Source organism: Hydra vulgaris, chromosome 05, assembly GCF_038396675.1.
Source record: "Hydra vulgaris chromosome 05, alternate assembly HydraT2T_AEP".
Classification (NCBI taxonomy): Eukaryota; Metazoa; Cnidaria; class Hydrozoa; order Anthoathecata; family Hydridae; genus Hydra; species Hydra vulgaris.
The window spans coordinates 36,069,106-36,090,000 of record NC_088924.1 but is presented as its reverse complement, the minus strand read 5'-3'; the positions used below and the strand labels follow the sequence as shown (position 1 = coordinate 36,090,000).

Here is a 20,895-nt window from a genome sequence, read left to right as displayed (position 1 = left end):
CAAAGATAATAATTTGTCTGTATATTAAGCATAATGCTGTGTCAAGAAAAAATAAGCAAGCGTGAACTCGCATGCTTTATACAGGATAGCAGTGCAGAGTGTGAATAACTCTTAAATATTTTATGTTGTTGAAAAGGCATGATATGCTCCGTTTAGGAGTTAATTAAGAATAACTAATGAAATTATTAGAGGACTGTGGGTTGTTGTGACTTTGGAGCCTGTTAAGGCTTGCTTTGAAACTGTTGACAGAGAATAGACTACAGAATATGGCAAACTGATCAATGGCTCCAAAAGAGGGATGTTGAAAGGAATTTTTAAGAAAGCTTTTTTTACTGGTGAAGTCTCACTCTGAAATTATGTTATCAATTACACTGATGATACTTTCAATTTAAACTTTTGTATGAGGTCATATTGCTTACAATAGTCAACTAGTGTTGCAACACTGAGTTGTGCACATTTTGATTTGTAGCTTATTTTTTTCAGTTTTTACAGCATCTTTATGACACTGTGCTATATTTACTCAATATTTTAATAGCCTTTTACCAAATGAAGGTTACAAGCTAAAATTGTAAATTCAAATATAGGAAGAATATAGATGGAGTAGAGTTGTTTTCACAGAGAAGTATCACATTGGGAGACGCATTTGAGAATACTAACCTTTAAATGAGACAATGACAAATTTGGTTTTTTTTTTGAGGTTGTTTGTAACTTGGGTTCTCAAGTCATGTTCAGAGGTGGTTGTTTTCAATGTAATTTAGGTGCAGTCCAATAAGCATAAGACATGTTTAACACATTAAAAAAACATTAAAATGTATAAATATGTTTTTAAAAGTTTTAAACACATCTTGTGCTTACTGGGAGGATTACATACTTACATTATTTGCAAAATGACGTAAAATTTTGTCTTGCTGAAATGTTTTAAGTAGAAAAAGAATTTAAAAAGTTTTCAAACTTTTTTTCTCTAATTTTTTATTATTTTTATTTAGGTGCCCCAAGAAGTCCTTAAGGTCTTATCACAGAACACCACAGATGAGCATTTAATTGAAAGTTCTGCCTCCTTTCTAACTGATGTCACAAAACTTGCCCAGAGGTGGGGTTTGAACCACGGATCCATTATTTCTGAGGCAAGTGTGCTACCACTGCGTCTCGGCTGTTCAATGTAACATTGTAACCTAGTATTTAAATTTTAAAGACCTAGACCTGATAGCTGGTGAGAGTTTAGGTCGGATACTCTAAACCAATTAGTTTTAAAATCCAAATCTGTTTATAAAATAAGATTACTCCAACACATTATATGTAACTAAAAAAACAATTTTTAAGTGCATGCTGGCATCCATAAATAATTATATATTAATCAATGTTTTAACAATGTAACAATGTGACCTAGTATTTAAATTGTTACAACAACATAGTAAATAAATGTGACTTAATTACTATTAAAAAGTATTGTTTTTAAGAAATAAACTATTTATTTCAACCTGTTACTTTTAAAAAAATTTTTTGTTCTTACTTTTCTTGTTACTTATAAAAACTGTTTTGCTTTAACAGTTTTTAATAGGTTCTTACAAACTACTAGAATTGTTAGATTAATTTGTACCAGAATTTTATCCATATAGTAACATATCTTTTATAAAGAATGTCAAATGCAGAACCATGCCACTATTTATTATTTTCTATTAATAATAGTTGACTGAACGATAAGGAGTATAACATAGCATAATATAGTAAAACATAAATATATAACTTTATAAGTCTCTTTTTAAAACAATTTTAATGTAAAATTAGGCTTTCTTTAAAACACCCTTCATAACTTTTTTCAGCCAGTAAAGGTTACTTGATGCCATTGTTAACTTGATATTAAATGTTTATGTAATATGTTTTGACAATATAGAATTTAAGTAGAATTTCATTAAATATACTTTTACAGTAAATGTAAAAACATATTTAATGAAAACACATTTTTTAATTAACTTCATTTTAAAAACTCACATCAGTTAAACCTTTCAGATCAACAATAGCCCTAATGTAAAAATCCATATTACTGATACTCTGATTTTCATATGCACTAGCAACATAGAGCTCTGCATATATTAGATTTAAAACTTTTCCATAGATGTACATCTCTAACTCAGTTTTACTAACATTCAGGAAAACTGAAGCTTTGATTCCAAGAATGTTGACAAAACCTTCAAAATAAATCTAGAAAAAAAAACAATAAAAATTAGTTGTTTTTTTTAATTTTATTTCACCTCTCCAAGGCCATGAAGGTCACTTCAGCAAGGAGGCTACTTTAGTTGTGGTTACAACCCTCTCTTAACTCTATAACTCCGAATCACAAACCTTGACAAACAAGGCAGCTGTGCAGAGAAACAAGTTGAGCATAGTACTACCAGGGACATGGTGGGGATCGAATTCGGAACTTCTTGCAAATGAGGCAAGCGCTCTACCACTATGCCACTAACGCAATTAGTTGATCAATAAAAGTAATTTTCAATTTAATTTTCAATAATTTGAAGGGAAAAAACAGTGGATATAGAGACAAACATGCAAAAAAAGTAATAATAAAAAGTATACTCAATTAATATAACAAATACAAACAATAATATATAGTATAAATATTTCATATTTTCAATAAATACTATAAGACTTTTTAAAAATATATTATTCATTTATGTTAGACCTTTAAACAAAAATAGTCAGAGCAGTAATCATTAGACGCTAACCATGTCATTTACAATGTTAAATTGCTATTGTAGTTTATTTATGATCTTTATCATTTTTAACTTAACCATTCTTAACTTATTTAATTTTAATAGTTGTACTTAGTTGAACCTAATAAAATTAAATTTTTACAGGTATAGCATTTTATAAAGACCAAAAGAATCTTGATATTAGATGATCTTGATCAGATAGACCAACATTTTTCAAAATGGAGACTTGAATTAAATAAAAAAATTTTAATAAAAGATTAAATCAATTCTCAGATCTTAGATTCTCACTTCTGAGAATTGAAGATCTCACTTCTGTTTCAGATTGGGGGTTGTAGTGGCTTGTGAATTTTAAATCCAACAAAACTCAGTTATTTACTGCAAACAATTATTTCAATACTGTTGACATTCCTATATTAATGAATGGTAACCCTTTCGCTGAGTCCTCTTCTTTATATCTTCTTAAATTATCACTCACTACTGACCTTTCATGGAAACCCTATATACAATGGATTGCTAAATTAGCATATGCTAAGGTTGCTACTCTTTATCATACTCACCATTTTCTTACTCCTGATTTCATTCTGTACCTCTACAAATCTCTTATTCATCCCTGCATGGAATATTCTTGTCATATTTGGGCTGGCTCTTCTAATGATTGTCTTTACCTTTTAGAAAAGCTCCAAAAACGCATTATAAACATAGTTGGACCTGCTTTATCTGCCAAGCTTGAGCCGCTCTTCCATCATCATAAAGTTGCATATTTTTCTCTTTTCTACAAATAATCTCATGGTCACTGCTTAAAGGAGTTATCATCTTTAGTTCCATCAACTCATTCTTGCTTGATTCGTCATTCCGCAAAGTCTCATTCTTGTACTGTATCTGTCCCTGCATGCTCTAAGAACTTTTATTTGTCTAACTTTTTTCCCTGTATTTAAGCCCTTTGGAACCCACCCCAATTTCATTTTTTCCTGACTCATACAACTTACAACTTTTTAAGTCTTTTTCTGTCAATGGTTTCCTTGCTCAAAAACTCTTTTTTTTTCTAGTAACTCCAACTTAATAGTGGTTGCTTGCAGCCTTGTTGGAAATAAATCAGAATAAAAAAAAATATATGTGAAAATGACAAACTGGTACAGACACTGAATTAAATAATATATCTATATCCTCAAATGATTCAATTTTATTACAAGATACCTAATGCAAAAGAAGTATATGGACCATAAAAAATATATATATAAGATGATGAAAAACTTTAATCACTATCAGGAGTTGCATTAGTTGAAATAATTAATGAAATACTTACATTTCAACTGGAATTAAAAGGCTGCATTATTGTTATCTATTATAAGACTCAAATTGGTTATGAAGATATATTAAATGATTTAAATGAAATATTAAATATACATATTTAAAAATTTTAAATATAAAATATTTAAATATGTCAAAATAACAACAGTATTTCATACAGGAACAAATAAGAGATTTTTAAAGGTAAAGAATGGAATCAGGAGTAAAAAAATGGCAAGCACCATAAAGAGAAGCAACCTTAGTGGATGCTAATTTAGCAATCCATTATCCAATCCAATATATGGTTTCCATGAGAGGCCAGTAGTAAACGATAATCCAAGACATAAAGAAGACTCAGTGAGAGGGTTGCCATTCATTAATATAGGAATGTTAAGAGTATTGCAATAGTTGTTTGCAGTAAATAACTAATCAGCAAAAAGAGCTACTTTAGATGTAAGGTTGTCAAGAAGATCATTAATGCATAGTTACAAGACAGGCCCAAGAATAATACCTTGAGGTATTCTAGAAGTTACTGGAAATGAAGAAGAGTATTGGCCTTCGAGGATGACTTTGATAAAGCGGTTAGAAAGAAATGATTTGGTAATCTCAAAAACTTTCCCAGGTACACCATATGAAACAAGCTTATGGAGAAGAGCAGCATGCTAAACTTTGTCAAAAGCCTTAGATATATCAAAAACAATAGCCCTAGCCTCTCCGCCTCCATCTAATGCATGATAAAATATTTCAGTCACAGCAGTAAGTAAGTCAGCCATTGAGTGAGAAGATGGAAAACCATATTGATTGTCTGACAGTAAGTTATTTGACGCAAGGTGGGATGTGAGAAATTTGTTTATCAATGACTCAAAGACCTTGCTAATAACAGAAAGAAGACTGATTGGACAATAATTGGAGGGGCCAGAATATTCACCGGAGATTTTTGAAAATTGGAACAACAGATGTCATTTTCCAGCAGGCAGGAAAACAAGACTCAGTCAAGCATTTATTAAATAGTTTAGAGAGAATTGAAGCAAGTTCTGAAGAACACTTTTATAAGACTATGATAGGAATGTTGTCTGGACCACAAGTGATAGAAGAGTTTAATTGAGATATGACTTTAGCAACAGAAGCTGAATGTCTAACAATGGGTTAACCTGTTTAATTAGAATGGAAGGAAGAATGGTGATAAGATTTGAGAGTTGAATTAGAAGAAAAGTACTTTGCAAATAGTTCTGCCTTATCCTTGGGAGAGCTAATAAAATCAGTCCCATGAATGAGAGATAGAATGTTAGACCTACCCCTGTTAAAAACACTTTTAAAGATTTTCACAAGGTCTCTAGAGCCTAACTTCTGAGATAAGATACAAGATTAAGTAAACTGAGAATAATGGAGCTTAGCATCAGGTAGCACCTTTTTACATCAACTTTGATCTTCTTTTGTATTATTTTTTGTTTTTTGTGAATCCTTTTTTATTTATTTCTTTTTTCTCCTTTTTTATACAATTCTAAAACTTAGTCACTTGTATAGACTTCATGAATAATTTTCTAAAATTTTTTCAGAAATTGTTATTTCACACATTTAAAGAATGTAAGTGCAATTTGAAGGAAAAGACATTACAAGAATACCCCATTTAAATAAATGGGGAATTCACATAATGCCCCATTTAAATAACTGAAAATTAATGTGACTTGGATGATTGTCTAAGAATATGAAAACAGGACGTTCAGCATCTTTCAATTTGTTGCAACTCTTTTAATATAATTCTTTAAAGGAGCATTGGTATTTCCATCCAGAATCAGTTTAAGTGAACAAAAAATTTTGAGGAAAACTTATACTTTTTGATTGCCTTGCACACTTGAAAAATGAAAAAAATATTGTTCATTTTCATCATATATGCATTTAATTTTAAAAAAATTCATCTTCTTTTTCATTTCCAAAATGTCTAAATCAACATTTTTACCATACAAAAAAGAGTTATCTTGCATAGCTATAACTTGAAAGTTAATAGGCCAGGTGAATAAGAAAAAACCAATTGCTTTTACTCAATGTTTTTGGAGTAATTGTTCAGCTTTACGTGAATAAAATTTTTTCGCAAACTCGCTCAAATTTTTATTTTTGTATAGCTAAGCAGTTTACTCCAAAAACGTTGAGTAATTTTTCAGCTTTGCGTGAATAAAAATTTAAGAAAAGTTGCTAAAGTTTTTATTCACATAAAGCTGACTAATTACTAAGTAAAAGCAATTGCTTTATTTTATTCACCCAGCCTAATATTTATGTATAGTGGTGCCATAAAAAAGGTCTCTTGAATTGTTGAAAAGTTTGAAATTTAATGTCTTTGCCTATTTCAAGAATTTTAAATAATCATTATTTTTGAACATACCTAAAGTTCAAAATTTACCTTTAATTTTTTAGAAAAATTTAAAGTTAAACTTTGCAAAAATAATTATGCACATATAATGCGGTAATAGTGTAGTGGTAGAGCGCTTGTTCCTTGAGGTAAAAATTTGAGGTATTACCAAGGACCACCAGGTCCTTGGTAATACCTCACTCAACTTGTTTCTCTGCAAAGCGGCCTTGTTTGTCAAGTTTTGCGTTTCGGTATAGAGTTGAGAGAGGGTTGAGAGACAATTAAAGTAGCCTCCTTGATTGTGTGCCTTTTCAGCCTAAGGGAGGTGAATTTACATAAAAAATAATAAAGTAAAAAAAAAATTGATCAATCCAGATTAAATTATTCATATCATTTTTATCAGTTCATAAATTGTTTTTCATATCAAAACAAACATAAACTTTTAATTCTCGACTTCGATTTTGTTATTAATTTTCTTGTACTTTTTTTATATATTTAATAGTTTTTTAATATTTTATAATAGTCTAGTCTAAAACTCTTGTCACACTAAACACCATTTGCAGATATTAAAAAGATTTAACATTTTTAGGATTTGTAAAACTTACAAGTTTTATAACACTGAAATTATAAAATTATAATACTAAATTATAATTTTATTAAACTTATTAAAAGTTTAAAAAATTAATGTATTATATTACCATTATCATAAATACGTCTTTACTTTACTTAAAATTTTTCTTCTTCTTCTTTATAAATTAATTTTAGAAAGCAAGATGATAATGATCAGTTTTTATTCGAGTCGATTTTTTATTTGTAAACAACAATTAATAAAAAAAAGAGCCAAGGTTATTTATTCCATTATTAGTTAGATATAAAATCATTGAGATAATGCTTCATTTGTAAACTACAACTAGTTAGAAAAAAATCCAGATAACAACCTTGATAACAAGTGCTGTGACATGCAGTGTCACAGAACTTGTTACCAAATGAAATGTAAAATAAAACATATTATGAGATAAGAGAACAGATTGATAATTTATCATTTTTCTTTAAAGTATTGCCAGGCAGTAATTGGTTCACTTTACTTTTTATTTTTTAGCAAATATCAACGTGACCAAACAATGATTGGTTATAATGAAAAAATGATAGAGAAACTAATGTTCCTCACTTACCATTTTTAAGAATTATTTAAAATCAATTAACTCGCCTCAAAAAAATGTCTATTGCCAAATCAGAAACTTTTTTTATTTATTGTAAATAAAACTTTATACCTTCCAATAAGGCATATTGAAGACTTTTTTCAACAGCGGTGTCTTAGTAGCATTTGAATTATTTGCTTCGAGAGAACTTTTGTAAGCAAAGTGTAGTTTTGGTCCGACATTTAAATAAGATTCATTTCTTGACATTATTATGTAACCACCTAAATTTATTGGATCCAGATCACCATCAATATAAAATTCCTACAAAAAAATTGTTTGTGATAAGTAAAATTTCAAAGATGTAAGAAAGAAAAACATTAAAAATTTAAATATATGTACTTGACTTACTCTAATACTATACTTGATATGAGCTGAAATTGAATAACCAAACAAGTTGAGCACACCTTGTAATTGAAAACCATCTGGTATAACAGGTCCGTTAACAAAACCAAGGTCAATTGGATTTATACCAGCATTGTATGATACCTAAAATTTAATTTTTATAATTTAAAGAATGTAAAAATATTTGTTTAACATTTTAAAATGTTATTGCAGCAAAAGTTTGTTGTGTTTAACTAAACAAAGTGTAACTTGATAAGTCATATCTTTATTTATTTAATAAAGTATATTTTAGTGATGCACAAGACACAAAGTGTCTCATTTACCATTAATCCTTTAGGAAAACCTGCATTGTTCACAATATCGGGTAAAGTTGCTCTTCCTCCACACATGCGAACAAGTTTTCCAATAGTCAGAGATGAAATGTTTCCATAAAAATATGTTGGTTTTCCATATCCAAATAATATCTGAACTCGCATACAGTGTCCCTAACAATAAATGTAAAAACTAATGCACTACAATTAAAACTAAAAAATAAAACAAGCTCCCCCTCCATAGTAGTACCGCATTAACTTTGGTATAAAATAGTTTTTAAAAAATCTTAAACTGAGTGAGTGAAGCCATTACTTGTATTTCAAAAAGAAATTTTATTACTTGTATTTCAAAAAGAAATTTCAGACAGCAGAAAAACTGAAAACAAAACAATAAACGTTTTATTTGTCATCTTGCACATGTGTCTTATTAAAATATTATCCATCCATTTAAAAACTAAAATCATAAATACACTTGATCAAAAGCAATTATAAATCAAATTGCAAATGCTGCATGGAATTTGCAATACAAGTGCAATACAAATTTAAACTCAACTTTTTGTTGAAGAGTTACCCAAAACATTAAATAGTCAAAAAAAACTATGCTGTGATTATGTCCCCTTTATAATTCTAAAGTTCTACTTTGATTTTTTTCATTTCTATTCACTTACATGTGTTACACTATTCACTTACATGTGTTACACTATTCACTTACATGTGTTACACTATTCACTTACATGTGTTACACTATTCACTTACACGAGTCTTTTATAATTTACCTAAAATTTTATGGTATTTTTTTAATTCAAATATTTATTTTAATAACTAAGGTAAGTCAGCCAATTTTGAGCAGCATCAAATTTTGTGCAAACAGCCTTTGGCATCAAAAAAATTTGACTGCCATTAATTTTATAACAGTGTTGATTTACATTTTAGTTAATAAAATCCTTTTCCATCCAGTTACTGAATATCACATCAGTAGGCCAAATATTTATAATAAAAAAGATGTTTTAAGTCACTATACAACAGTATAGTGATTTAAATTGTTTTAAACATTTAAACAGTTTTTTACATAAAATGAAAAATCTTTTTTTACCTAACTTTTAAACTTAACTGTGCAACATGTGCAACTGTGCAACAATAGAGTATGACACTGCTTTGAAATAAGTATGAGTTGCTACCCAATTTTACCAAATATGTTTGGAAAAGTAGAAAAAGTTAAAAAAAAATTTACAAATCAATATTTTTTTGATATAAAAAAATTCTGCACGACATATTGAAGGGAAATTATTTTGTGCAATCTGCTCAAAATTTAAATTCAAAGTATCAAATTTTGTTAAAACTCTATGACATCTAGCAAGACAAAATCAAGTACAGATTATGTCAAAGCGCATTAAATTAATCGAGGAAACTAATTAAATTTATTGTTTTTTAAAAAACCACAAAAATGCAAATTAAAAGAATAGAAAGTTTTTTTAAAAACATTTCTAAAGTTTTTAAAAACATACTGAATGTTTAAATTTTTTTTTTAACATTTTAACATAAAAACATTTTGAATGTTTTTGTTCTTATTTTGTTACTATAAAACATGCACAGAGTGTTGCTACATCAACTACCTTATAGCCTGCTGGTGCAAGAAAGTGCAGCTACATCGACTGAGGGTTTGGTTAGGGTAAGCAGTCTATTAAATAATAAAAACTGTAAAAGATAAAGACTTTAAACTTTTTCCGGTCTTTAAAACAATTTTAAAAAGTTAGTTTATATTAATAACACTTACAGTTTCATAAAAATCAGCATAATATAGACAGTTAATTCCAAATTCTAACTGCCCTCCAAATTGAAATCCAGTAACTGGAATAGGTGAACCAAGTGTAATTGTTATACTTAAAAAAAAAAGAAGGTAGTTTACAATGCTTTAAATTTAAACCAAAAATATTAAATCATAGTCCAATTACCCAAGACTTATTTTCCCAATGTTTAACCAATTCAATCCAAATGCATGATACCACATGCCACTCATGTATAAAGACCCGCTAATGTCTTCACTGCCTATTTCATGTTTTATTATGCCGCCTAATGTTAAACTTCTGTCCATAATCATACCATCAACTACAACCTCTCCAACTTTAATAGGTATTCTAACCTCTGCTCTGAAACCAAGTGTTTGTTTCTTTGATGTTGTGTTAACCTTTACATAAAAAATTTGACCCATTAATAAAGACTTAGCACACAATCTAAAATAAATACTTATATAATATTGTAAAAGTATAAATTTATAGTTAACTATATCTTATTATGTTAATTAAGCAACTTTAAAAAAAATTTGATTATACTTCTGCAAAAAGTTCAAGCTTTGAAAATTGATAATTATCATAAATTCTGATGTCATAAAAACCAGCTGCTGCTCTTAAGTACCCTGCTTTCACATTTGTCATTATTCGAAAATTAACTTTTGAACCAAGTATTTTTTTGCATATTTTGCAAAATGAGCTATCCAAACAATCTTTTGGTAAACTAACCTGAAATATACATACATACTTTTACTTTTACATTTTAGAAGAATTTTACTGAAGTTTAAACCCATTTTTTAAGTCTACTTTTTGAATAGTTATTGTTTATTTCTTCCATCCTGTTGTTTACATTCATAATGAATTTCACATTGAACACAGAAGGAAAGAGAAAAAGTACAAAAAGAGAAGATAGAAGAATTGTTCATGTTGCCCTTAAAAATCATTTCTACAAATGAGATAAAATCATATAAGAAAAAGTAGTTTTTTTCATCCTGACTGAATGATGAGTTTCTGCTTTTATCATCTTTAAAAATGTGGCAATTTTTAAGGGCAGATTGAGCAATACATCTACTATCACTTTCTACATAATCCAGGTCAGTGAGCTGTTTCTCCTGTGTTCTTCAGAAAATCGGTAATGGTGCTTCCACATCCAATCTTGCTTGCAATTTCTCTATCAGTCATTCCAAATAATGATATCTCAATAACTCTTACTATATTGACATCATTCAGCACCATTTTTATATACATTTTATATTTAAATATACATTGTATATTTAAATATACAATGTATATTCAAATACCTAGTCTAAAAAGTAGTAAATTAGCATATTATCATTAATGAATACATATTAGATCTTATATAAATACAGGGTACCGTTAATATTATACTTCTTAGAAAAAACCCATTTATGTCACAAAAAGTTCATCCTCCCTAAATACAGTTTATATTTCTATTTTATTGAAAAATAATTATTTACTTTTAGAGCTATTTAACCTTAATAATAAACAGTTTAAATACTAAACTGACGAGAAAAGAATAAAAAAATAAATTTAAATTCAATATAAAACTCATTTTTAATGTAAACAATAAGAAAAAAAAAACTTATCTAAACAATAAATATTTGAAAAGCAGATATATAAGTTTAAACTTCATTGAAATTCTTTGAAAATCCATTAAAAGTAATTTTTTCTTTAAAAAAAGCCATACATACATACATACATGCATGCATGCATGCAGGCATGTATGTATGTATGTATGTATGTATGTATGTATGTATGTATGTATGTATGTATGTATGTATGTATGTATGTATGTATGTATGTATGTATGTATGTATGTATGTATGTATGTTTTATAATGTGTATTAACATAATGATAATAGTAATACTTTTATTATTATCTGTGTTTAGAAGTATAATAACAATAACAATATTAACAATAATAGTAATAACAACTTTTTTATATATTTACATCCACCCACCATTTCTTCTATATTCACCCCCACAAACCATTTCTTCTATATTCACCCCCACAAACCATTTCTTCTATATTCACCCTTACCCACCATTCCTTCAATTTTCAGGTATAGTCAAAACAACTCTTTTTCATTGATTTTTTATATCAATATATACAATACATTTTTTAAATCCTCAAATCTCATACTAAAACGATTAGCATAATACAGCAAACAACAGTTTGCAATGGATGACATAATTTTGATTTGAGGTTACTATTTAAAACCATTAAGAATTATTACTCTAAAGACTTTTTTTAATTTAGTTATGTTTATTTGTTTAAGATCTTAGATTGCTCAGGTCATTGCTAATTCTACTAAGGGTTATCCATGTTAATGCCTAACTTCTGAGATCTCAATAACATTTTGCAAACATCAATATAATTATTAACCTTGGCTATTACCATTAGACATTAGGCATACCTAAAAAGACTGCACCAACTATTTGACAAGTTTGTAACAATCGGATGGCAAGACTGCATCAATCTCATAATAGGTAACAAATTTATAACAAATATAACATTTTATACTTTTCACATTTTTGAAAATTAATGAGAACCAGCTGATAATATTTTTTTTTTTTTAGAACCAGTTTAAAAAATAAACTACTAACAATTTAAAAAAAGGGTGTATGTAAGTTTTAAGGGTATTACATACGCTGTCTTTCATAAAGGCAACTAATGGACAACGGCTTCAAAATCTTAACTTTAACATACAGCAAATCTAGCTACACCTTTTAAAACATTTTGTTAAGAAAAAAACGAATGGATTAGAAAAGTCATTTTCAGATTCCTTTATCATTAAATATTTAGTAAAAATAATTTATAAATATTATACTTTTCAGCAAGCTGATAAATTCTTTTGGCTTTATTATATTAAAAAAAATTGTATGTAATTTTTCGGATTTGAGAGTTTTAATCTACAAACTAGTGTTTGTTTTTCATTTTAATATCAATTATTTCTTTGCTAAGATGTTTTATTTATTTTTATTTTTTTTATCTTTTTATTACTACAAACATTCCTAATAAAAAACAAAACAAATTTTTGACAAGCTTTTTGATAATAAAAATTGAAAAGTTCAAATCAATCGTTTATGTTTTTTGCAAAAATAAAATCTCAAGATATTATACAATTTGAAATCTCATATAATTTAAAGCTTATAATTTTGTTTACAAAGATGTTATATTAATTGTATTACTTATAACGTACTGCCAAGTTACTATGTGGTGTCCCCTATGTTACCAAAAAAAAAAAAAAAAAACTATGCCTAATCCATTTGACTCTTACTATGACATAATTTGACATTTACTATTATAAAATCAAATATGTTTAATGTATGAACATGAGCTCTTGTGAAATGTTAAAATTACAAACATTCACTAAAATATTTTACAAATTTCTCAGCATGAGAACCAATTGGTAATGAACCAATTAATTGTATTGTATCTAAAAACACCTGTTAGGTCTATTAGGACTTTTTAAACTAACCATATTTTATTCAAGCAAGCCTTGCTTACATTTCTGATAATATTTTATAATCTCAGTTTTGTTATTTATGTAATTATCATAAGTTAGGTATTGACTTTAGAGTATGACATCTAGCTTATTTTATATATATATATATATATATATATATATATATATATATATATATATATATATATATATATATATATATATATATATATATATAAGGACGGGCTAAATTTTTTTATGATTATATTTTTTGTTTTTGTTTAAATCTCTTTTAAACTCAAAGACTCCTGTATAAGCTTGTATTGACAACTGTGTTGAACGACAATGCTTTAATTAGTCTGAAGAAATTTCAATTTTTTATACAACCAATTACAGTCTTTGCTGGCAGTTCACCTGTTCTATTTTGAACTTCAACTTCTCTGTTAAATTCTATGCTTTCTTCGCTGCTGAAATTACAACTTATTAGAATAAACAATTCCTAGTTCTTTTTCTTTCTTTCAATCTGTATCAATCACAATTTTTTGCTTTGATTATTTTTTGCTTAAAGCAAAATCAACTCTGCCGATTTTACCTTGTCCTTGTGTTGTTGTGCAATTAGGAAATCTTTATTTTCTTATATTTTGATCAAGATCTATGCATCCTCAAGTGCAACATTAGATTAATTTTAATGACTCCAATCATTTCATTTTCTTAATTGCAGCTTCTAAAGTTCTTGATTTGCTTCCAAATAAATTGTTGAAGTGTTCAGTATACAATCATTCAATTTTGTTGATTATGAGGGATTGTAGAAGTGAAAGAACGCAACTTTTTCCATATATTTACAATTTCTATAGTTGCTGCAATAGCTGTAGATCTAATAGATAGTCTCTAGTAGATAATTTTAGTATGAAGGAGGTAAGGCAAAGAATATTTTTCAGATGGAGGGTTGGTTTATATGTTACTAGTAGATTTCCATTAAAAATGATACAAAATTTCAAAACGGATTATATCAGTTGTAGGTAAAGTTTTTGAAATTTTTTTCTATGATTTAAAAACACCTTTTATTGGGCTTTCATTCCTAGATCATTAATTTTATTTTTTCAAATTCATTGAATTCAGTGGTAAAGCGCTCACTTCATAAGCGAGAGGTTCTGAGTTCCATCCCCACCACATCCCTGGTAGTACCGCGATCAACTTGTTTCTCCGTGCAGCAGCCTTGTTTCTCAAGGTTCGTGTTTCGGAGTTATAGAGTTGAGAGAGGCTTATAACCACTATTAAGTAGCCTCCTCATCTGTAGTAGCCTTCTCGGCTTTGAGGAGGTGAATAACAAAAAAAATATGTAAGGATGCTTGCTAATTTAGTCCAACAAAAAATAGCATTTTAAATGGTCAAGTTCCTTAAAAACTACATGGTTTTCCACTTAAATACTTAAATATTGTATTAGTTAAAATATTCCTCCACGAGCTAACTTAGAATGGCCAGGAATGGAAAGAATGTTTATAATAATCTGCTATAATCATAACAGTAAAATAATTAAACCTGTTAACTCTCTGTTTATTTTGTGTAAACTTTAATCTACTATGTATCTTCTTTGTTTTTAGTGAAATTAAACAATCATATGGGAAAACCGCAATTAAATTTGAAGACTGTTGCTAGTAGAAAAAAAATAGATTAAAGACAAAGCCAGAAACTCAAGCTGAAGCAACAGGAGACAGAAAAACAAAAAAGAATCAAATATCAGAGGCAGTAGATTGGTGTACACAAAATAATAAATGAGGACAGGCAGCATTAAAAACAGGAAGGTTTCCTTTAATTAAAGATCGTGGCACAATAGACAGAAGGTTAGATAACAAAATTAAAAATGGAAAAAAGAAATATTTGAGAGTGTTACATCCAGATGATAAAAAGGAAATAGTTTGTTATATTAAAAACAAAAACAGAGCTCACCAGAGACTCTCTAAGAAAGAAGTTTCGAAATTATTTTGGATGTCTTGAAAATCTGAGAGAAAAAAAAAAGAAAAGGTGGAAAAAAGTTTTCAAAACTATCTTAAAATAAACAGTCCTTAAAAATGGAAGGTAAGTGAGTTTATTCTTTACACTTATATTTTTACAAAATATTCCCAAGGGTACAGTAGACATTAAATAGAGGCAAAATACTGTAGATTTTTATTTAAATTATTTGGCCTTGAGAAACCATTTTGGAGAAGTTGGCATGCTGAACATGATTATATTGTCATTAAGAGGCAATGAATAGAGTCCTAAACTGTACTATAGAGACAGGTGCAAATTATCTAAGTACACAGTTTTTATTACATATTGTTTTTTTAGATTAGCCTCGGTATAAAAAAATCATACTGTCAATTTCTTTTTTAACTACTCTAGGACTAGATTTTTATTATTGAATAAGTTTTTAGGTTTTGTATATTTAGTTTGTTAAACATTTTTAACACCAGATGCCTTAGCATGAGTTTAGCATTATATTACAACCAATTCAATGAGTGAATTGGTTGTAATATAATGAAGAACTATGAAAAAATAAAAAAAAAGTATATGGGCCGTAATTTTGCAAAAGAAAGAGTTTTCAATCATAACAAAACACCACAGTTTGTCAACTATGGTGTAGATAGTACTGCAACTGGGTTGGTTTATGCTGGCAAAGAAGAATCATGTAAAAAAATGATTTGCAGAATCAGCGGGTGAGTCAATGTTCACTGTGGCTTTGACAGTTATATTTTTTAAAAAGAAAAAGAGAGGTTTCATTGTGTTAGGCAATTTTTGCTGGCAAAGGCCTAACAAGCCAAATGGCATCACAAAAAGTTGTCAACAACATCAAAAAGTTGATCATCTTAACAACGTAGAATGGTTTGCAAGAAAACCGATTGTTATTGGCTGTATATAAGCTCAATAAACATCTCACTGAGCAAGGTATAGAGCGCCCAATCATGCCTCTATCAGATGGTCTTTTGTCATGGTTTGACTTTAAATTTCTTAATTTTTTGCAAGAAAGGCAATTCAATTTATTTGTCTCCACCTGATAATACTGGAGTCACACAGCTATTTGACCAAGCACCAAACAACAGTATACAAGGGATAAATTCTTTTCCTCTTTACAGAAAGTAAATCTATAAAAATTTATGAACAACTTATGAACAATGTGGAACAACTGGGAATCAGCTGAAAATATTATAGTAGCTGCTATTAGAGTTGGTATAAGTAAGGATAGTCCTAATATTGATGATATGCAACAGGATAAGTTTCATTAGGTAGCTCTCCTTATTAATAAAGCTCATGATGCTGAGCCTACTAATGTTTTTCTACTATTTTCTATTCTTAAGAAAACAAAGTGTGACCTCAAAAGAAGAACCCCTAGCAACTTCTCTAAGATCCCAATCCAGAGTAGCACAAACAAAAGGATATTATGGTTTAGCCAAATATTGGATATCAATGTATGAAATGTCTCAATTATTCATAAGGAATCATATAAGAAAAGCCTACATTTTGTAGAAGTGCCTGGTTTACTTTCAATTAATTGAATTAAACCTATAAAGACTTATCAAAATAAAGTAACAAGGGTTACTGATGTACTGGATCTATGAAGGCTCAAGACATTCTTTCAAAAGTATCTTCTCTTGAAACAGAAAAGCAGAAAAAGGTTCATGAGGCAGAGAAAAGAAAGAAACATAAGCTCCAACAAAAGGAATAGTTTTATTGCTGCAAAGTGCAATGCTCTTGCGTAAAAGAATGCCTTGCAAAATCTTTAAAGGAGTGTCATTGCCATTCCATTTTTAAGTCTGTATGTACTAAAATGGCTTGTTGCATTGATAGCACAAAACCAACAATGATTCTTCCTGCATCTGCATTATTATCCTATGGCCCTTTAAAAAAGAAACTGTATCCTAATTCTGAGTTAGATATTTCAAGTCTCAACAACTTGATGATTTTCAGTTAAAATTTTTGTTTTAGATTGTTGTTGTATTAAAACTAAATTTTTTATCTTTTTTTGCTATTTCCTTTTATATTATTGTATTACTATATTGTTTTTCTATTTTATAATGGCAATGTACAATGTATCGCTTTATTGGAACAAAGTCAGATCAAGAAATTGACTAATTGATAATATTTTCACATTTACAGTCTACAGGACTTGGTAATAACTGGCAGTGCTAGTTATAAAAAATATTCCAGAGCATTTAGTAATAAGCAATTAAAGTCATTAAAATTTCATTGTTGACAAAATTTATTTACAAATTGACAGCGTTTGTAATACCATTTAACAAAATTTTAAGAAAAGAATCATTATATTGTAGTGATGGATTTTACTTTAGAGGGCAAGTACTATTTAAGAGATAAAGAGAAGGTATAAAGAGAAGCAATATGTATTACATTTGTATTAGAATATGGTTTGAAAAACTGTATTAAAATTGTAAAAAATATTTTTGTTTTTAATTATTCAACTTTTTGTATCCACATGCATCCAAGATAACTTTTTAACAGTGTATAGCTAAAGTCCTAAGGTGTACAACAGTGTAAAACTTTTCACCACATCAATCCACATTTTTTTGCATTTTTTTTCAGATAATATGCGCTCTTTTTCAAAAATGGAGTTGTTTGAAGAATGGCAGAAAAGAAATTCTTGTTTATTGGATTTTATTTTACAAAGATTTTGTGTTACGAATATAACTAGAGATTTAGATCTTTTCGGTTACAAATTTCATGGTTTGCATCAAAAATTTCCACAAAATGGTCTGCAGCACATATGATAGTCTTTTAAACAAAATTAAAAGTTGGTTAGAGGGAGCAGATGTAGAATATGAAATAAGTATATATTAGCAATGTTCTTTTTCATCATCTAGAGGACTTCAAGGACGGCCCATAAAAAAGAATTTGTCCTTTAAAACCAAAAAACGGAAGGTCGAAGACTTATTAAAATAGCAAAGTGAAACTGAGTTGACCATAGCCATTGAAATAGCATGTCATATGTTGGGGCAAAAAAATCAAGCTACTTTAATCGGAAAAAGTTTAGAATCATTAGAAAAAAGTCAAAAGACTTTATTTGTGGTGACAGGCAAAAAAGCCATGACAAGACATTAGCTTTTATATTGACTCTAAATGTACAAGTTATTCTTATAAACACACTAGAAAATGGTCTTTAAAGGCAGAACATATTAATAACATAATGAGATTTCCATCTTATAATAGTCTATGCAAGTCAAAAAAGTTGTTATCCATTAGATGAACATATATCTATTACAAAAACACATGCAGAATATAACCTACAAGCCATTTTTTATTTTTACATCTTCATTTCCAACAAGGCTGCAAGCAACCACTATTAAAGTTGGAAGTTATTGGATGAGTTTATAAAGCATGATAACAATTTCAAGACAAATTGAAAGGTTGCAAATTATATGAATTAGGAAAACAAGATTAAGCAAGCGAATTCCAAAGAACTAATGTTCAAGGAAAAAAACTAGACGAATAAGAATTTTTGGAGCACTAATTAACAGTCACAGTAAAGGGATGAGCCTTAATTGAATGACAAGGTAACACAATTAAATCAATTTTAGATAGATGGAACAAGAGATGCTAGCTCTTTAAACAGTGCCAATTATAGTATTTATAGAAAAAAGAAAGAGAAGCAACATTACAACGATGTGATAATGGTTGGAGGTTGGCTGCAAGGCAGGTCCAACTATGTTTACAATGAGTTTTTGCACCTTGTCTAAAAAAAAGGACATAATTCGACATAATTTTGCAATGGATTTAATATATGGTTTCCAAAAAAGAAAGATCTAGATTATTGCGTTAACGATTAGCTGATAGGAGTCTTTTCTGAGTTAAATTTGACCAGCCACTAAAAGCCCCATGCTGTAACAGAAGTGAGATCCTTTGTAAGAACAAATTCCCTTACCAAGCAATCAAAGAGTGTTGGCTTTTAATCAAGACAAGAACAAATGGTAGTACCGTTAACAAACAGTGCTAAACTAATGGGACGGTAGTTAGACAAGTCAGATCACTCTCTAGAATTTTAGAAAAATAGGGAGAACAGATGCCACTTTCCAGCTGGCTGGAAAACAAGACTCTGATAAGCACTTGTTAAATAATAAATACACATAAGAATGAATAAACATGCATATAAAAATGAATAAACCTGTAAGTTTTTATTAAATTTTTTTCCAGACCATCCACCACTTATTAGGAACCTCACCCCTGTATTTTAATTTTAAAGAAAAAATGTAAAGTTTGAATGTTAAACCCTATAAAAAAAAAAAGTTGTCTCTTTAGTGTGTTGAACAGGTAGTCTTAACTAATTACCTAACCACACTAATAACTCAAGTATCTTTATTGTGACATAAGCACAAAATTTTTTTGATGTTTATTGCAAATTTAAGCTTTAAAAACTCTCTCCCTTCTGTTTGTTTAAGTATATTATATTTTTATATATCAACAATAGAACCCTAACATTTTTTGATTTGTATTTTAGAAAATTGGAAAAGATTTATAAAAATTTAGTATGCAAACGACAGGATTTGAACCCTCACGTTGTACTTCAGGCTGCCATGACTTCTGTGTCAAATACTCACGAATTAGTAACGGCAGCAGCATTAAATTCAGTATTAAAATATTATATGAGTTTGAAATCTTTTTTCTGAAAACAAAACTCTTTATCTTAATTTATACTTATAGTAATAAATTGGCCTGTTACTGTGCACAAAATACTCATGTTACTGTGCACAAAATACTCATGTTACTGTGCACAAAATACTCATGTTACTGTGCACAAAATACTCATGCTACTGTGCACAAAATACTAATGTTACTGTACACAAAATACTCATGTTACTGTGCACAAAATACTCATGCTACTGTGCACAAAATACTCATATTACTGTGCACAAAATACTTGCACATAGCATGGAAGTTATAAAAACATGCCTTCCTCCAATTGGGCAGCAATTGGAAGAGTCTCAAAAAAGATTTTCGTCAATTTCTTGAGCATGATCCAAAAAAAAACTCACGTATTTCTATATATAGATTTACTAATATAGATATACTCTTATATAGATTTGGTCAATATGCTTTTAGTTAACATTAGATCCTGTCATTAACTTATACAGAGAAATGTCAAGTAAGAAAACCAGTCAATTGTTGTTAGAAGCTTTGAATTTAACTGTCCCACCTGAAATACCACCACAGCTGTTTAGAAATACAATTCTGTGTAGCAATGACGACTATTTAGGGTCTGATTCATCAGATAGTGAAAACAACAATGATTCTTCCAATGATAATAAGAAAATATATTTTTTATTTTAAGTTATCAGCTGAATTATAGTTAGTATATTTTTATTTTTGCAAAAAATTTTGAGATAATTTTTGTGATGAAATAAAGTATTTATTTTTATTACTTTTTTTTATGGGTAAAATTTAAAAAATTTTTAAAACT

General features: G+C 28.6%; 1 protein-coding gene across 2 annotated transcripts in view; it reads right to left on the bottom strand.

The window, feature by feature from the left end:
* LOC100201520 (uncharacterized) overlaps window positions 1–20,895 on the bottom strand; it is a 112,417-nt gene that overhangs the window by 36,928 nt on the left and 54,594 nt on the right. For both annotated transcript variants that reach the window (XM_065798046.1, XM_065798047.1), the window contains exons 13-19: window positions 10,525–10,710; window positions 10,147–10,379; window positions 9,969–10,074; window positions 8,207–8,368; window positions 7,890–8,027; window positions 7,614–7,802; window positions 1,990–2,199 (exon numbers count right to left, since the gene is read on the bottom strand). In XM_065798046.1, coding sequence (XP_065654118.1) covers window positions 1,990–2,199; window positions 7,614–7,802; window positions 7,890–8,027; window positions 8,207–8,368; window positions 9,969–10,074; window positions 10,147–10,379; window positions 10,525–10,710 — 1,224 coding nt within the window. The remainder of the gene's footprint in view (window positions 1–1,989; window positions 2,200–7,613; window positions 7,803–7,889; window positions 8,028–8,206; window positions 8,369–9,968; window positions 10,075–10,146; window positions 10,380–10,524; window positions 10,711–20,895) is intronic.